General features: G+C 42.3%; 1 protein-coding gene and 1 non-coding gene across 7 annotated transcripts in view; one reads left to right on the forward strand and one right to left on the reverse strand.

The window, feature by feature from the left end:
• Positions 1-19,188, reverse strand: part of PARD3B (par-3 family cell polarity regulator beta) — a 1,017,627-nt gene that overhangs the window by 44,572 nt on the left and 953,867 nt on the right. For all 6 annotated transcript variants that reach the window (XM_073879629.1, XM_073879634.1, XM_025892834.2 and 3 more), the window contains one exon: positions 10,132-10,211. In XM_073879629.1, the coding sequence (XP_073735730.1) occupies positions 10,132-10,211 (80 nt within the window). The remainder of the gene's footprint in view (positions 1-10,131; positions 10,212-19,188) is intronic.
• On the forward strand, positions 15,634-15,786 carry LOC112807976 (small nucleolar RNA SNORA62/SNORA6 family). Its single transcript, XR_003204220.1, has one exon. It is a non-coding gene; the product is annotated as a small nucleolar RNA SNORA62/SNORA6 family (small nucleolar RNA).

A 19,188-nucleotide genomic window follows, 5' to 3' on the forward strand; every position in this document is an offset into this window, starting at 1 on the left:
GCTCGGCGGCTCATGGTTGCTGTTCTCAGTAATTCTGAATGCCTGTTAGGGTTTTGTTCATTTTCACGTCTTAGAGTACACACAGCAGTGATTTAGGATGGGGTCAGCACGGTGAGGGCTGCCTCAATAAGGGACGGTCATTGAATGCTTTTCTCCTACTTGTTTTCAGCCAGCCTAGCACAAGACAACTTGATTTGTAAAGATTCTAGAGGTTTCAGAGGTAGAAAGAGCTAGACCACATCCAAAGCCTGCCATTTATTCTATGTGCAACCCTGACCCTATCACTTTGGATCTCGAGCCTCAGTTTCTTCATCTATCAATTGGGATAATAATACTTATTTCAGGATTGTTGCTAGAAATAAATGAGGTTAGATTTGAAGTACCCACCAGAGTTCTTAGAGCACAATAAATGCTTAGCAAGCGTTGGTTCCTCCCTGATGCCCCATTACAAGTGCTTCTGCGGAAGGGCAGTGCAGAGTGCTGCCCGGGTCCTTGCACTTGGGGTACTCAGCCTCTGTGCCTGTGCAGCCCTAGGTGGAGCCATTTGCATCCTTATTTATGCTCCTGATAGGAACAGAATAACTGCCATAAGGAAAATGTGGCTATCTTGTTTTTACTCAGGGAAAACGGTGATAAAAGACGAAAAACGATATGCTTCAAAAGCAATTTTCTTTTTTCCCATAAATTCCCTATTATTTGTCTTATTGTATTTTATTACTTTTTCACCACCTGCAGGTTTCAACATTTCCCATGTTCTTTGGAGCCCTAAGAAACAATGAATGCATTTCTAATATGGCCCCAGTTATTTTCCTTCCCATGAACTCACGTTACTCGAGAGAAAAGCTGCTGTATTCCACCCTCTCCCTAATTTGTCAGTGTTAGTGGTCAGGTAAAGGGAAAGAAAGAAGATCTTGAAAACCAGAAAGAACTGAGCTTGAATTCTGAATCTGATCTTGCCACTTCAAGGATGGATTTTTTTCCTTTTCCAAAATGAGCATCCTAATGACTCCTACCCAGTTGGATGGTGAGTAGAAAGTGAGACAACCCACAGAATGTACATGGCGCATGGTAGGCGTTGCACACACTTACATCATTCCCCGTCTGCCTTCGCCTTCATTGTTCTTGGTTTGATTTCCTTTTCAAACACAATTGGCTAGCTTAGGAGTAAGTATGGCATCTTTGAAACCATCTGCAGGCAGATTTTGGTGAATAAAAATGGAAACTAAGCCTAGTGATTTTACTCTTATTTATGCCTGCTGAAGACTTCATGTGTTCATGCCTTTGGGGAGGCACTTGCTTTTTATCCAAAATGCCTGCAGGGTTGAGTGATGTGGTATCATTTTAAAGAACCATAAAAGATGGCCCTCACACACACATACAAACCGGATATGGTAACGAATTAATACACTTGGTTTATTCAGAGCATCTCTGCCTGCGGTAGGTTGACACCAGGACAAACTGAGGAACTTGGGCCAGGGGATGGCAGCAAATGGCTGGAGAGCTGCAAAGGACAGAGGGAGGCAGGTGCAGAGTGAGAGCATCATGCAAAGCCCTTCAGCAGGCTCAGGAAACTTACCACGGTCATCCAGGGCCATCCAAGCTTCTGGTGGCAGATGGTGGTGACAATACAATAGGAAAACATCAAGAATAACCAAAGACTATGAGAAATTACAGAGAGCAACCCTCTCCATGGAGCAGCTACCTAGGTGCAAAATAAACTTTTTCTTTTCTTTTGGCTGGAAAAGTGGGGAATAAATGCTAAAACTCCAATAGGTGTAGGAGGGAAAACAGGGAAGTCTGTTTACCAAGCTTAACATGTTTCAAGTTCAAGGTAATATCAGAGTTGGCGCCGCCGAAATAGCAGGCACACCCTTCTCGTCTAAAAGGAGTATTGAACGAACAGACATGTCATAGGTTAGAATTTTCTAGGGACAAGGAGGGAAAAGGAAAGATCTGTGGAATTTAATATATGTGGTCCATCAAGATTCAGTGAAAACTATTTTGGGGACATCAATACCGTAATGGGCCTTAACGTGTTTTAAATCACTAATCGTCTAACTAAATTCATAATGGAGGCCCTCCACTGAATAATTAATATTAAATATTCTAACTGGCATCAAGGATATATTGGCTATGAGGAAATGATGAAAAGTTTGATTAAAATGGACTTTTATTGGAGAAACGAAGTGACATAAAAATGATATGGCAGTAGCATTAACCCCCTGATCTCAGCTGTTTGGCATCTTGAGGCGGTCTTACAGGCTAGGGTTTTTTGCATTTTTCAGGAAGTTTGAGTTGACAATGGAGATATCTTCATCTCACAAAGAACTAAATTGCTACTAATTCCTCATTTTGTCCCCTGCATGGAGCGAGGTGGTGTCCAAGGAGCCAAACAGGTAGCTGACTCAGCATAGCAGGACAAGCAGAGACTAGATTTTCGGCAAAAGGAGCCAGAGGCGAGGGGATGGAATCTGGTGGGGTAACAGCACCTTCCCCGATTTTCAAAAGGCATTATGTTCTGTCATATGCAGGTGCAAGAGATACGATCTGGACAGGTTCTTTAGCTCATTGTAGCTTCCCTCCAAAGTCAGGGCAGTGATCACAGACTTGAGCACTAAAAGGTGGCCTTTCACGCACAGAAAGTCAGTTCAGATAAAGTCGTGCCACCAGGAAGGTGTCAGAAAGACGGGCCATGATTAGCTGGATCTAGATGCTGTGCACCAGGCCCCTGTCTAGTGCCTTGCGGAGGAGTCCCTGGAATGGCTCCCCCCCTACGCCGCCCAGGGCTGGACATCTGATTGCTGCCATGCCGGCTGGGAGCAATGCATATATGCTCATGAAGCCTCTTATTTGACAAACTGGCTCTGTGGCAGAGAAAAGTACTCAATTAGGCAGCATGGAGACTTTGTCCACCTCCACAGGCCCAGATGGCTGAAGCCCCACCCACAGCGGACACGCGCTCACACACATATACACCTAATGTGCCGATCGCTCACATTTTCATTGCACTCACTCAATCCCTAGCTTAGCTTCAGCAAAGACCAGTCCCATGGCATTGGTGGAAATCTTTGCAGGACTCGAATGTCACTGCCATCTGCTTGGCAAGTGCTATAAAACAATGCAAGGTTGGCAAAGGAACACTGAATAGCTGTGAGCAGAGCAGAAGCTCCCTCGAAGAGAACCAGAGCAATCAGGGAGGGAGAAGGTCTTCAAGAAGTCAGGTAAATGACAGTCGAGGGCATAGAGGAGGCCCAGATAAAATGCTGTCAGGGATAATACAATGTAGTAGGTGGGGTGCAGGTCGCAAGCTTCAAAATTAGCTGCGTGCTTGTGATTCAGTCTTACTGGGTGGGCAAAAGCATATGCAGACAAGAAAGCTGAAACCGACAAAATGAACCAACTGAAATGTTAAAGCGGAAGTATGTTCTTATGGCATGTTCTTCTGATCTGAACACAATCCTACCCAACACGAAAACACTGGGAACACACTTAGGAAGCAAGTTTATTTTGGGTTCCTAGGAAGCAAGCATAAGCTGTTTGCTCCTTCTAAAGTTGCTCTTTCTACCCGAAATCAGTTCTAGTATGTTGCTTCTCATTACACAGCCAAGTTAAAGCTGCTTGAGACGATCGGAGACACATTTTTCTCCCTCTCAAGTAATTTATGTAATGTGGGTTAGAGCAACATCAGGACTGGGAGCCAAGTACAGCCTGAGCAGGCCTCTGTCCTGCATCAATCTCAGGAAAGGGAGTCTCTCTGTCCTCGGGAATGCTCACGCAGCTTTCTACCGGAAAATGTCTTATAATTTTTTTTTCCTTCTGGGTAGACATTATTCTTAATCTTAAAGAACCAAAGTACCAGTTTGCAGATACTGCTTTTTCAACTCTTGGGAATGTTCTAACAAAACAGGATTCTCTTTTTGGTAGACAAAGTATATTGCTTAATGTTCATCTAGCAATTATGCATTAAATTGTTCATATTTCAAGGGAAGGACCCAAAGGGATGGGAAAAGAATTGATTTTGTGACAGCATTACAGAGATGGTTGAAAGGCATTACCTAACCTGTATATTAGTAATGTTCTATGTCATATACAAAGATGAATAAGACATAGTCCCTGTCCTCAAAGGTACTTACAGTTGAGGGAGAAAGACAAGAATGTGAGCAAATGATACAAGGGAGTGTGATAATGACAGTTTGATTCTTTTTTTTTTGTAAACTTCATATTTTTTAACTAATTTGGGTTAGGGTGCATGTATCATGACTCTTTACCTTTAAATATGTCAGTCCAGTATGTATTTCTACAGAACGAGGATGTTCTTTTTTTTTTTTTAAGATTTTATTTTTAAGTAATCTCTATACCAGATGTGGGGTTTGAACTTACAACCCCAAGATCAAGAGTTGCGTGTTCTATTGACTGAGCCAGCGATGCACCCCCACAGAGTTTGGTTCTGATTCTGAGCTGGATAACCTTAGTTCCAGAGGCTAAATGTACAAACTTGTAGCCAGACTGCTTGGGTTCAAATCCCACCTCTGCCATCTCTAGCTCTTGAACTTGGGCCACTGTACTTGTGCTCTTGCCTATGAAATGGGGATAATAATAGGGTTGCTTTGGAGTCACAGGGTTGCTGTGAACATTGTGTAAGTCAGTAGACATAAAGCATTTAGAAGAGTGCCTGGCACATATTAAATGCTCATTTAGAGTTGACTCTTTAGAAGTCTTGACTTCTACAGATTCCAGGGAAAAGAGATATTCTCATGAAAAATCAGTGTTATATTAGAAAACAGCATCCTGAAACAAATGGTCAAGAAAATTCAGAAGAAATTCTTTCCCATCACTTACTTATACAAAAACAAATCTATTTTCATCCGTATGTCAATGTATTAAAAACCTGTTATATACATGGTCCTGTGTTAGGTCTTGGCGGTGGGTGTAAAACATGGTGGATATAAAACAATATCCCTTATTTTGAGGAATTTATAATCCAAAGGGGTGGAAAGGGACAGCAAAGCATCATAATCTAATCTAGGCGGACTTCAGTGGCACTTTTTGGTGTCAAACAAATGTCATGGAAGTTAAAAGTACGAGGAGCTAAAGAAACATGCCATGGGAACTCTGCACTATCTTGGAGGTAGAAGGATGGAGGTGTCAAGCAGGCGTTTGTAACCGGGGTCTCAGGAAGAGTGAGGTAGGAAGGTTAGCCAGGTTCATTTTGGAATTATCATCAGAGTGGTGAGAACTGAATCTGTGGGAATGAAGGCAGCTGCTCAGCGAGAATCTACACGGTGGGTGTCAGGGGGCGAGGGGGATAGAGGCAGAATCAGCCGGAAGTGGCAGTGTCAGAAGCCCGGGGCAAGAGGCCAGTGGGTGGTGTGGAAATAGAGCTGGTAGGGATGAGCCGCTCTTCTTAAGGTAGGAAATGTGGGACCTAGAGGAAGGAGGAGGGTGGAGGGGAGGTCTTTGTTTTCTCTGATGGACCGGAGTCAAGTGCATGGGGTCGTCCTGCCACCTGAGCCTTATATGAAACTCCCTATCCACAGGAATTACCGTTTTCCAGCATGTCCATTAGTACAACTTGTTACTCAGATCATATTGGTTTGCTATGTCCTCTTGCTCTTGACCATCTGGACCACTGGTCCTTCCCCAGACTTGGCTAATCCTTTAGTCTCAGTTATACCCCCAGCGTATCGCCATGCAGGTGTTGGCTCTCCCCTTGTCCATGCTGTGGGCTCTCAAAGAACTGTGCACCTGAACCTATGCATTTACAGTGTAGGTGGTGGGTGGGGGGAGGCAACTGCCAAGGGACTTCAAGATGCAGCCGACAGAGGGGTAGTTGATGGCACAGGATCTCCGAGAAGCAAGCAGGAACGAGCTCTGTTGTATGGGACTGACTCACTCAAGAAACACGTCTTCCCCAGAGATAACATTAAAAAGAGCTAATAACACTATGAAAAAAAAAATCCCTAAAATATGTCAGGCAGGCTCTTCACTAAGGGTTTTGCTTATGTTACTGTACTTACTACTCAATACCAGCCCCACACAGAGGCCCTAAGACCATCCCCGTTTGCAGATGCAAAAACTGAGACTGGAGCAGGTCACACAGGTGATGAGTGACAGAGCTGGGGCTGTAATTATGGCCTGACTCCAAGTTCATGCCCTTGTGGTCTGTCCTCAGGAAGTGTGGTCAGTGAGGACAGCGAGTCTGAATTGTGGGGAGCAGAAGTGGAGGAGCTCATGTTGAGTGTCTCAAGGTCATAAAGGAGAGGAAGTGAGGTCATCTCTAGAGATGGGACTTGGGGGGTTTAGTCATCTTCACAGAATTTAACGGGAGTAGAACAGGGTTGGAATGGCCACTGTGGGATAGTCAAGGGAGTCGACAGCATGACTAAAAGGAATTCTGGACAGCAGCAGGGGCCCAGCTGGGGCTGCATAATGTGCAGTTTGTAGTGGAACCAATGAAGGCATTTTTATGAGTTTTTCCAGCAACCTTTCACCGCCTGCACACATAAGACCACAGAAGAGATGTTTTTGCTCACTCCTTAGGACTCAACACTTGATTACAAGCCCGGAAGAGCAACATCATGTGCCGATGCCCTGAACCATCTGCAGAGAAGGACTAATGGGATCCCATGGGGCCAGGGATGGGCCAGGTGGGAACAATGGAGGCTTGGGATGGGCGAGTAGCGTGTTCTCTGCTGGAGGGACTGACCACAAGGAGGCCTGTAAAAACAGAGCGGGGCTGGGAGGCTGAAGTGAAGAAGCAGCTGCTTGCAAAAATACATACACTGATGTTCACACATTACAGCAGCCTAGGAAACGACCACTTCCCTACTCACTGAGTGAGTCATCATTTGTGTCGGGCAAGAAGAAGGGAATGCTCATTTCATTGTGTTTACTACCAGACAACATGGGGGGCTGGACAGGATGGTAAAACATCGGTCCTGGTAAAAGGCTGGTGTTTGCTAGCGAGGTTGTATTACAACTGCGCTCTGCTTTCCAAAACACCACCCTCAGGAGACAAGAAATAAAGTCATTTTTCTTCAGAGGCAGAAGATTTAACATTGCTTAACAGTAATACTTAACATCCTTAGCCCTTAGCCTTAGGCAACATCCTAACTACCAAGTGCTAGGAATTGTCTTTTTCCCCGGGCTGGCTAGGGCTCTGGCTTTACTGCAGGAAGTGACTTTTAGCCTGGCAGCAGTTTGCATGAGCCCACTTTAAAGATGGCTGAATTCCACGAAAGCAGAGCAGGGGACTCTTGACCAGGGCTACTAGCTCACTCCCTGCCTGGGGAAGTGGGGCGCAGGAGGGGTGTGTGTACATCTTCTGTGTGTCAATGGTTCCAAATTTGGCATATAAATCAGCATTACTGAGATAACTTAAAAACTCATGTGATGCTCTCCACAAACCTCATGGGAACCAAATCAGGTAGGAGCACATTTAGTCCACTATAAGGTTGGCCACCAACTTCCCACAGATAGAACTATTCCTATTTTTTTCAAAGATTTATTTTATTTATTTGAGAGAGAGAGAGAGCACAAGCAAGGGAAAGGGCAGAGGGAGAGGGAGGGAAGCAGACTCCCCGCTGAGCATGGAGCTGGGGGTGCAGGGCTCCATCCCACGACCCTGAGATCATGACCTGAGCCGAAATCAAGAGCCGGACACTTAACCGACTGAGCCACCCAGGCGCCCCTGAATTATTCCTATTTCTAATTAAAAATTTAACTCCATAAATATTGTAAAGTTCTCTGCCTCTGTGACAAAGAGGGGATGCGGGGCCTACAGAGATGCGCTCCCCTCCCTCTTCTGGCAGAGGGAGAGGGCAGTGGAGTTGCTGTGATTCAGTCTACTGAACAGTAAAATCTCCAGGGTGGGAGAGACTAGAAAGCCAGGGTAAATGTCGCTGGCACACGGAGCTGGATCAGCAGTGGGTCCCCTGCCTCTGCATTCTGCATCTTGTTGGGTAAATATGGAGCCCCTCATGGACTGGAGGCACATCGGTGAGGATGCTCTGCATCTCCCCTTGAGATGCTGAGATAGAAAATTGAGCTGGAACTGCTCCATTTGAAAACTAGTACCAGGGACCTCTCATGCATTTGTCTGAGCTCCATTTACTGTCCATCATCGTGACTTCTGGTTGCCAGGTAGCCACAAAGGTCTGTTTGCTCATGCAGCTAATCACGCCTACCACCACGCGCGTGTGTGAGTGCACTGTTGGTCAAAACTGTTTTTGGTCTGAGATGCTTCCCTTCCAGCTACAGTTATATTCTTGGGGCTGGCAGGATTTTGTCAATTCATGCATTGTGATGATAACTCCAGAGCCACAAACAGCATAAATGTATTGCCTTTGTCAGAAAACTCCCTCTGCAATGTTTAATCCTAAAATAAACTTGTTGAGAGTCAGCTATGATTGAGCATTTCAGGGCTTATTAGTACAAAATAAATAGGAGTTGGAAATTCAGAGGACTTTCTGCTAATAATTACTAAACTAAGCATTTGTTGCATTGTCATAAAAAGTTGATTTGCTGCCTCCTGTCTGAGAGAGTAGGGTCCTGAGGATGGACTGGTACCATGTCTCTGGTTTCCAGATTCTCAGGGCTTGATACAGAGTAGATGATTAATAGATATATGGGAAATGAATGAGTGAAATTTATAGAGTTTTCAATGTTATTTCTGTGCTTTTGATTTGTACCAAAAAAAAAAAAAATCCATTTCTGCAGTCTGGTGCAAGTTGGCCAGGAAGATGTTAAACTGCTTACAGTTTTTTCTTTTTTTCTTCCCTCTCATAAGAACATACTACTTTCCATCTGCCTTAACCACAATTTCCATACACTTCAACATTGAGAGCCAGAAATGTTATATTTAAAGCAAATTTTGGAGATGACTTCCATTTTTTTAAAATGAAAACAAAATACTAGGCCAGAGAAAAATAAAGAGAGGAAAGAAATCAAGAATGAGAAAAGACTATGAGACAACATACAAAAAAAGAGAACAGGGAGAGAAATAATATACAGTTGTATAGAGGCTTTTAAAATATTGTTAGAGTATCCCACCCAATCAGTGTTAACAATTGGTTCTCCACTAGATTTGAGATTTTATTACTTTTGAAAATCAACATACTATTTGTAAGAGCAGATGGTCACTTAGGCTATGCCTGTTGCAAGATCCAGGATGGTATTTTTGTAAATTCACACACAGAATTATAGCCAATGTGAAACTCAACACAGTAACTCCCTCTGGGATAACACTTCAACAATTCCACTTTGATGAAAAAGCTCTATTTAAGATCCTCACCCCTCTTTTTAAAAGGAGATATTCTGTAACATTTCAGTTTTCTGGCTGGTATTAACCTTTCTTTGTTTGTTTGGTTCCCCCCCACCCCCGAACTCACGATTTCTCACACTCCTGCTTCACTCCCATAGTAGCTGCACTAGACATAATCTTGGAAAGTTTTCCTCTTTGTCACGGGCTACTGATAGCAGACCCAAATTATTCTTCATCTCAGAGATAAGAGCACAGGCCTTTGAGAATTGTATCTCATTTTCAGGGGTGTCTAGTTACAGTGTAAGTGGATCGTGTTGGGCCAGAATCACCAAGCGAACTTTTCCCACGCGATTATTTCCTTCCCCCACTGTGTCTGCACCTTTCAGCAATATTTGCTGACTGCCTAGCCAACCCGGTCACATTCTAAATCAAGCAAAGAACATCTTCCCAGGTTCACATTTCTCTCCAGCTTTTTAACACCCACATGAAGCTCCAAGGTTAAGGCTGGCTCACCCTTCCTTGGAGGTAACTGCTAGGACAGAGGATTTACTATTTTATTGTCCTTCAGCTTGGTGCAGGATGTTCAATACTATTTTTATAGCAATGGCTTAGGATTTCGATTCTGTATACAATATTCTTGCTGGCATGTTCAATTGCAATGATATACTATTTTCTTCCCTTAAAAAATAACCCACAACTGTTCCAATTATTAGCACAGTTGTGAAGATGGCAGGAGGGTTGTCACAGACGGCAGTGGGGAAAATTATGTCATATTCCCCAATTCAAAGCCAGATTTCTATTTCATGTAGATTTCTCTAAAGACATTATTTGTAGGTAAGCTGGTGATAGGAGACCCCTGAGTGATCTACCTGGGTAAGGATGCGTACTGTCTCTCCATCCCCTCAAAGCGGACGTTGTGTGCGTTCCCATCTGGACCCTTTCCAGACACCTGTGGAGAGAAAAGTAATTAGAGATGAAGATCCATTATACACCCTGGTTACTGACAATGCATTGCAAAGTTATAATCAGCTGCTACTGCCTGCCAAAAATCAACCATGGAAAAGCAAGCAAGATTTCACTATTGCTATAGGAACTGATAATCAAGCCACAAACATGGCATTTCACAACAAAGTCACTTCTTTCAGAAAGGGTCATTGTCAAGCTGACCCCTTCCTGTCACCAAGCCAGGGAGATTCTATAGGCTATAAGACCATTTTTTTTTTCTTTTCCATATGCTTTAGTTTTTAGAACAGTTTGAGACTTACAGAAAAACTGAGAAATAGTACAGAGTTCCTGGAACTCAATTTCCCTATTCCTAACATCTCACGTAAGTGTGGTACATTTTTTACAATTAATGAATCAATATTGATACATTATTGTTAACTAGAGCCCACAGTTGATTTGGATTTTTACCCAACCCCTTTCCTGTTCCAGAATTCCCTATTACATTTAGTCATCATGTCTCTTTAGGCTCCTTTTGGCTGTGACAAGGACAGTGTTTTTGTTTTTGTTTTTTTTCCTAATATTTTATTTATTTGTTTGAGAGAGAGAGAGAGAGAGAGAGAACACAAATAGGAGAGCAACACAAAAAGGAGAAGCAGACTCTGAGCAGGGAGTCTGACACAGGGCTCCATCCCAGGATGCTAGGATCAAAACCTGAGCCAAAGGCAGTCACCCAACTGACTAAGCCACCCAGGTGTCCCAGGACCATATTTTTTAAAAAGTACCTTTTCCATGAAAACGTTCTTTACTAACAGACAAACAACTGTTTACTCCGCAGTTTCCATGAAGCCCTCCCTCACCCAAAACTTGCTTAGTTCTGTCCCTTAGGAACTACCACAGAGAAGTGATTGCCTCTTTTCTAACTAGGGTTGATCTTTAGTATTTTTTTCCCTTCCTTTGTACTTCCTGTGTTCACCTCTCTTCCGGTCTCCTCCATCAGCCTCTGAGACTCTGAAGAGCAGTGCCTGGCCCCAGTATGTTCTCAATAAAGTGTGCTAGTTCTGTGAATGTAAAGATTTTATACATAGTCCTTCTGCATCTACCATAGCAATCAAAAACAGGATGAACACATCCAGGTATTTAAAAGTACTTGTTGACTTGTCAATTCATCACCTGTTCATGTCAACACGTGTGGTTTTGTGGATCGCTTATGTGCTGGCTCTTATGCTGGGCTAGCCCTCACGGAATGGGCATGGAAAGGGTAAACAGAACACCTGGACCATTATAAGAAGGAAGAGAAAGTTTGCTAGTAAGCACAGGAAGAACCGGTGTCAAGTCAGTAGGGGAAATTTTTCTAGGTAGTATTCAACTTGCAAGTTATTTTCTTCCTGCCAAAGGTTCCAGCTCTCTATGAAACCACCATCCCAGCTTGGGTGGTGTGTGTAGGGAGGGTTTATTGTGAGAGGCGTTACAAAACAAGTATACACACCCATTTAGAGTAAGAAAGACTATTTCCAGTGTCAGATTATTAGAGGAGGCTCTTCAGAGTGTGTCCTGCAAAACCTCTTTATATTTCACCAATACATGGAACAGGAATGACCGGAATTATTTGAGAGGGCAAGAGTCCAGTGAATTACTGAGGTAAGGATGAAGATTGGCACATACAAACTTAGAAGCAACTGCAGGGAGACTGAGAATTCTCTGTATTAGGATAAAAGCCCTGATTTAAACCACTAACCTTTCTAACAAAGATCAGAGACAAGGATGGTATCAGACAAACAGGGGATAAAGAAATGTCACAGAAAAAGAAGGGAAGGATAGAGCTCCTGTCCTCAACCACTTCTATCTAAGCTTTGTTTTGTTTTTAACCTATTGGTTATGGAAGAAGAATTAGCATGAATACCAAGACTATGCTGACGATCACTTCATTGTGATTGTTGGGCATTATGCGTATGTATCCCTAGTATGGCTCTAGACATTTACAAGTAATCTTTTCCTGGTGGCCACAAAACTCCAAGTTAATACTTCCAGCACTGTTAGGTAGAACTGGCCTGGCCCAATGGTGGCCGTCCACATTCTGGTGTCTCTAGGAGGCAGCACCCCGGTGCCTCTTCTTTCTGGTGAGCTACCAGCATAAGAGATTATATGAAATGTAGGATGATCCCTATCTTAGGGAAGTTTTAGTGCTGTTGGGAAAACAAGCATCAGAAATGAAATAATTAAAGAATGATGTAGGACAACGTATGATCCCATGCCATTCAGGATGTTACTAACAGTAGTACAGGTGACACCGGGAGGTGTCAGGAAAAACTTCATGGAAGTAGCAGAACATAGACCAAAGATGGGTGGCCTGCTTCTATATCAAAACTTATTCTCTTCTTCACAAACTGTGTAGATATTTAATTATTATATTTATATTGTGCATATATCATGCTTCTCTATTAACATGACATCTTTAATGCAATCATGGACTTAGTGATTACTGAGCACCTATGGTATCCCAATGCCATGCTAGGCATATATTTAAAGGAATGAACAAGGGCTGGATTTCTTCATCGCGTTGAATATAGAGGAGACAGGCCTGCAAACAATTACGGTACAATGAGATCACTGCTAGAGTGTCAGCATGAGAGAGGAGGCGGTAGGAGTCTGAAGAAACAGATACCAAAGTCCACCTGGCAGAGTTGAAGACAGCTTCATATGGGTGTTGAAGCTTCATCGAAAACTTGAATATGAATGAGGAGAAGTTTTTGGGGGAAGAAGGTGTAGGAGTAGCAGGAGAAGGCATTCTAAGTAGAAAGAACAAAAATGAAACAATATGGAGGCATTTAAAAAAAGAAAAGCACTGTGTTTTCAGGGAAAGTCAAGATTTTGGTAAAGGAAGAAACAGAGCCTATTAAGGAAAAGGATACTAATAATAACACCGCCACTACTATTATGGCTATAGCCATTATTGCCACTATGGCAACTTTTTTCTTAATGGGCTTTGATTTTTTAGAGCACTTCTAGGTTCACAGCAAAGCAGAGGAAGGTACAGAGAGTTCCTATCCCACTGCCCCACACACTCTGCCATTATCACCAACCCCCAACATGTGCTATATTTGTTACAACTGATGAACTTACACTAACACATCATCACTCAAAGTCCAGAGTTTACATTAGGACTCACTATTGGGGATGTACATTCTATTGTGTTTGAACAAATGTATGACATGTATCCATCATTATAGTATCATTTCCATTGCCCTAAAAATTCCTTATGCTCTGCCTACTCATTCCTCCCTCTCTCCAAACCCATGGCAACCACTGGTCTTTTTACTGTTTCCATAGTTTTGCCTTTTCCAGAATGTCATGTAGTTGGAATCTTACAGTCTGTAGCCTTTTTTATACTGTCTTATTTCACTTAGTAGTATGTATTTAAGTACCATCCATGTCTTTTCAAGCTTGACAACTCATTTCTTTTTAGTGGTGAATAATATTGCATTGTCCAGATATACCACTTTATCAATTCATCTACTGAAGGACATCTTGGTGGCTTCCAAATTTTAGCAATAATAAAGCTACTATAAACATTGTGTGCAGATTTTTGTGTGAAGATAAGTTTTCAATGAATGCCCTTATGTAAATACAAAATAGTACAGGTGCTGGGTTGTATGGTCAGAGTATGAAACTGCTGAACTATCTTCCAAAGCAAAATGGTACCATTTTGCATTCCCTCTAGTGATGAATGAGAGTTCGTGTTCCTCCACATCCTCACCAGCATTTGGGGTTGTCAGTGTTCCAGATTTTGGCCATTCTAATGGGTGTGTGGTGATATCTTATTGTTGTTTTAATTTACATTTTCCTGATGACCTATGATGTGGAGCATCTTTTCATAGGCTTATTTGCTATCTGTATATCTTCTTTGTTGGGGTGTCTGTTAAGGTATCTTTGGTCCATATTTTAATTGGTTTGTTTCTTTTCTTATTATGGGGTTTTAAGAGTTCTTTGTAGTTTTCAGTAACAGTCTTTTATCATATCATATGTGTCTTTTGCAAACATTTTTTTTCCAGTCTGTGGCTTATCTTTTTATTCTCTTGACAGTATTTATTGCAGAGCAGAACTTTTTAATTTTAATGAAGTCCAGGTTACCAATTCTTTCTTTCATGGATCTTGCCTTTGGTGTCACATCTAAAAAAGTCATTACCAAAACCAAGATCATCTAGTTTTATTTTCTATGTTATCTTCTAGTAGTTTTATAGTTCTGCATTTTAAATTTGGGTCAGTGATTCATGTTGATTTTTGTAAAGGGTGTAAGGTCCATGTCTAGATTCATTTTTTTTTAAAAGATTTTATTTATTTATTTGACAGAGACACAGTGAGAGAGGGAACACAAGCAGGGGGAGCGGGAGAGGGAGAAGCAGGCTTCCTGCTGAGCAGGGAGCCTGATGCGGGGCTCAATCCCAGGACCCCGGGATCATGACCTGAGCCAAAGGCAGACGCTTAACGACGGAGCCACCCGGGTGCCCCTAGATTCATTTTTTTTTACATGTTGGATGTCCAGTTGTTCCAGCACCATTTGAAAAGACTATCTTTGCTCCATTGTATCATCTTTATACCTTTGTCAGACACAAAAATAAATATTTACTTGGGTTTATTTCTGTGCTCTCTATTCTGTTTCATTGATCTATTTGTCTATTCTTTCACCAATACCACACTGTCTTGATTACTATAGCTCTATAATAAGTCTTGAAGTTGGGTAGTGTTAGCCCTCCAACTTTGTACTCCTTCAATATTATGTTGGCTATTCTAGGTCTTTTGCTTCACCATATAAACTTCAGAATCAGTTTGTTAAGATTCTTTAGAATCAAGAAAATAACTTGCTAAGATTTTGGCAGGCAGCACATTGAATCTATAGATCAAGTTGGTAAGAACTGACATCTTGATAATATTAAGTCTTCTTATCCATGAACATGAACTATCCATCCATTTATTTGGTTTTTCTTTGATCATTACTACAATTTAACACTTAACTTGATACTTACTGTTTGTCAGGCAAAATGCTAAAGTTTTATTTTCATCAGTCCAGTCAATCTTTCCCATAACCCCAATGGTTGGCCCATTTTTAAAATGAGAAAACTAAATAGTTGCCCAAGGTCATGTAGCTAGTGCATGGAAAATCTGAGACAAAGATCAGGTCTGTCTGACCCAGAGTCCAAGCTCTGGAGATACCTTCATGGGCCACACCTTGAAGGAGCTCATATGCCATGCCAAGGAACTTGGTTTTACCCTTAGGTGATGGTGAAGTCATTAAGAATGACTACTTGATAAGTGATGGGACATGTTTACAGGTTGGAGAGATTACTTTTGCCATAGTGTGGAGGTTCCAGTGATAGTTTGAGCCAGAGATGATGAAGGCCTAACCTAGGGGATATACAAAAGGATAAAGGCCTGCACATTGTTAGAGCTTGGAGTGAGGCCACTGGCTGGCCAATGAACTCACAAGTGTAGGCAGCATGCTACATGAGGGGCGAGTCTTTCACCAACACCACTAAGGATTCTGGCCCAGTGGGTGGAGTTCCATAGCAATTCTGGCTAAAAGTACGATTCAAATGTGTCAGAACTTTAAGAAAAAATGAAAACATTTTCAAATGGCCTGTGTTTTCTCCTGCTTTTCTCCATATTTCTTAACTGCCTGGGCCTCTCAGGTATTACTGGGCCTTCCTGCTTTCAGAGCAACTTGATGAATCCTGCTAAAAGGGAGCTCCCTCAGTGCGTCTGCTGTGGTAGATGTTGGCCAGGGAAGTTCTGCGCATGCGTGGCACCATTTCCCATGAATACCCATGGCAGGTCGTGCCTGATCTGTACTTCTACAGGGTCCTGAAGAGATTGAAAAGGAAGAGCAGGCCGCTGCTAAGAAGGCTGTGACCAAGGAGGAATTTCAGTATGAATGGACGGCTCCAGCTCCTAGATTTACTGCTATTCAGCCTGAGGTCGCTGACTGGTCTGAAGGTGAGCAGGGGCCCTCGGTGCCTCTTCAGCAGTTCCCTCCTGAGGACTGGAGCGCTCAGCCGACCACTGAAGACTGGTCCGCAGCTCCCATGGCTCAGGCTACTGAATGGGTAGGAACAACCACCGAATGGTCTTAAGGTGCTCTTCCACGAAGGCAAACAAAATGGAACTAAGGTTGACAGAAAATAAACAGTTTCTTAAAAAAAAGAAAAAAGATAAAGGCAAGGGAGTGATATAAGAATATTAAGGGGGACAGGTTCAGTAGGACTGACTGAGGATTAATAGGAAGGATGCGCCTGGAATAATGTACAATTTTTTGAGCTTAGCAACTAGGTGGACTTGGTAATCATCACCAAGAGGGAATAAGGGAGGACCAGATTTAGGGGCAAGGGTAGCAGTGGGAGGAGGGGATACTTAGATATACTGAGCTTGAATGGGCCATCTGATGGTGGTGTCTAATAGATAAACGAGTGTAAAAGTTTGTAACACTGAAGCCTGGACTAGAGGTGGAGAATTGGGAAATACCTGGCCTATGGATGGTACCTAAAACCTTGGGAAAGAGTTAGAATGCCCAGGGAGAATCTGTAGACACAGAATAGAAGAAAAGACACGCAATGGAAACAGAAAAGAATACCAATAATACTCTTAGGAACACTGTAATTTAAGGGGCAGACAAACACAAGTTGAACGCAGGAGGAAATCTGAGGAGGTTTAGACCAGCAGTTGGTCTGGAAGACAACTAGGAGAGAGCATTATGGTAGAAATCAAGAGAAAAAGCATTCCATGAATGAGGATGTGGCCAACAGTGTCAAAAGTAGTCAAGAACTGCAGTAAGAAAAGGTCTGTAGTCAATATGGTTTGTTGGTGTGCTTTACCCAAACCTCCCCCCTTGCAGAGTGTCACCCTGAACTACAGGGCTCAGAAAGCTAGACCGGCCTTTCCCAGAATGCCCTTGTAGTCAGTGTACTGGTCTGTTTTAAGATGGGCCATTGAAGAAGCAGCCACACTTCCACTGTTTATTCTGACAACAATGACTAAAGATGTGTTTGGTTTCCTTGGCAGTTTTAGCAGATGTGTCATTGCAGGTTTCTGGGGTGGAGTGTAGCTTTTGTAGCTAGCTTTGGAGCTGGCAGCACTAAAGATGGCTTCCTGGCTGTGGCACTTTCCCAATTATGGTGGCTCCTGAGACAGGCATTGTGTGGCTCTGGAACCAAAAGCTTTCTTAGAGAGGTGGCAGCAGCTCCCTTGGTAGCCTCGTTCTGTAGTGTGGCTTGAGAAATCATTCCTGAAAGCTTAGCCAAGATTATGTTTCTTTAGCTGTCCTTGAGATTCTGTAAGCCCATTAGTATGGCATAATAAATTTGTTCTTGCTTAAACCAGCTAGAGTGGATATTGTTCTCTGTAACTGAACAGTGACTAACATAAGTTCTGCAGAAGTGTCTGTGGGAATTGGCAATGAGATGGTGATCGGTGCTTTATCGAGAGTGATTTCTGTGGATTGATGGGGAGAGAAGGCAGGACTCCACAGTATTGAAAATCTTTATCGCTTCCCCCCAAAAAGAAAGAAAAACCCAAAACAACCAAAACCAAACACTGGTTGTACTGTCTTATGCTATCACGCTAAGAAAATAAGATTAATACTTTCAAGGAAATAAACATCTGTTAGTGTCTCCTAAGTGGAGTCATTTGCTATGTACTCTAAAACAGAGAGATGAGAAAAAGTCCTCTCCTTCAGGGACACGGTGTTAGTTAATGGAAATGATGGGAATAAATTTGTGTTCCATTATTTAAAAAACACATTGAACTGATTTTTCTCCCTAAATCATTGCAAGATGACCCCTGTTAACATTTTTAATAAATACATATTTTAAGGGCATAAAGTTTTCTCCCCCAACTATTTATTACTGGCATTTTGCTGTGCTACCAGATACATTTCACAAACATAAATTTTAATAGCTACATAACATCCCATTTATGGATAAATCATAATTTATCTAATCTCCTCCTATAACTTGATCAACTTTTATATTCTAATCAGAAATAGTAGCAATACGGATTATTATGTCGGGTACCAAGATTCTTGCAAATAGCTGCGAATTGAGGGTAGGAATTTGCAGATAGAGGATTGCCAAAGAGAAACTAATTATAAGTTGTAGCTAGGTCCTTAGGAAGTCAAGCCACTTTAGGAGGGAGTGAGGTGAAAGAGAACCGGCACAGGCATTTATAAGCTCATTTCTCATTTTACTTGGTGTGCACTAAGACTCAGAAATGTTCCTGCTTCCAGCACTCCTTATTAGGTAATTTCCCTCATCATAAAAAAATAAGGTCAGCAGCTTTGATCCAATTAATTTTTTTAAAGAAGCCCTTTATCCCACTTGGTATCAAGCAGGTTTTTTTTTTTTTAATGTAATGACCTAAATATATGTCTGATAGAAATAATTTTGACTTAAGCCATAAGGGAAACCTAGTCTTTTCCAAAACAATGTAATGTTAGAACTTATGCTTAGATTTGGGGCATATTTATCTTTCTCTACTAATAAAGCTCAGGAAGAGAAACTTCAGAGAGCTTATTCAAAAACAACCAGAGAGGCCTATGCTTGGTATACCTTGTGGTGGTGATCCTGTTTGGCTGGCTTACGACAGCCTCTGACGGCCTATCAGGAGGGTCTGGTGTAGGCGGAATGTTGAATTAAGATGCTTTTAGTCCATGGGAGTTCTCCCAATTTCATTCACTCAATGCCTGCTGGCTGGGATGTTAAGAGCCTTGTTAATATAAAGCTATTAGTCTTTTCTCTACAAAAGCAAGGAGCTTGCTGGTTACATTCAGGGTTCCTTAAATTAGTATGTATTTCTAGCTCAGTATTGCTGGAATCAGCAGTTTCACAAAGCAATATGCCAAAGAGGCCATTTAACCCCCGATTTCTCCCATTTGCAGATTAATGGCAGAGGGGAAGATTTAATGCCCTTTCAAACATGTTTTAACAATTCATTAC

This window comes from Callorhinus ursinus, unplaced genomic scaffold (genome assembly GCF_003265705.2).
Source record: "Callorhinus ursinus isolate GAN/ISIS: 27379988/994484 unplaced genomic scaffold, GSC_fseal_2.0 scaffold2, whole genome shotgun sequence".
Taxonomy (NCBI): domain Eukaryota; kingdom Metazoa; phylum Chordata; class Mammalia; order Carnivora; family Otariidae; genus Callorhinus; species Callorhinus ursinus.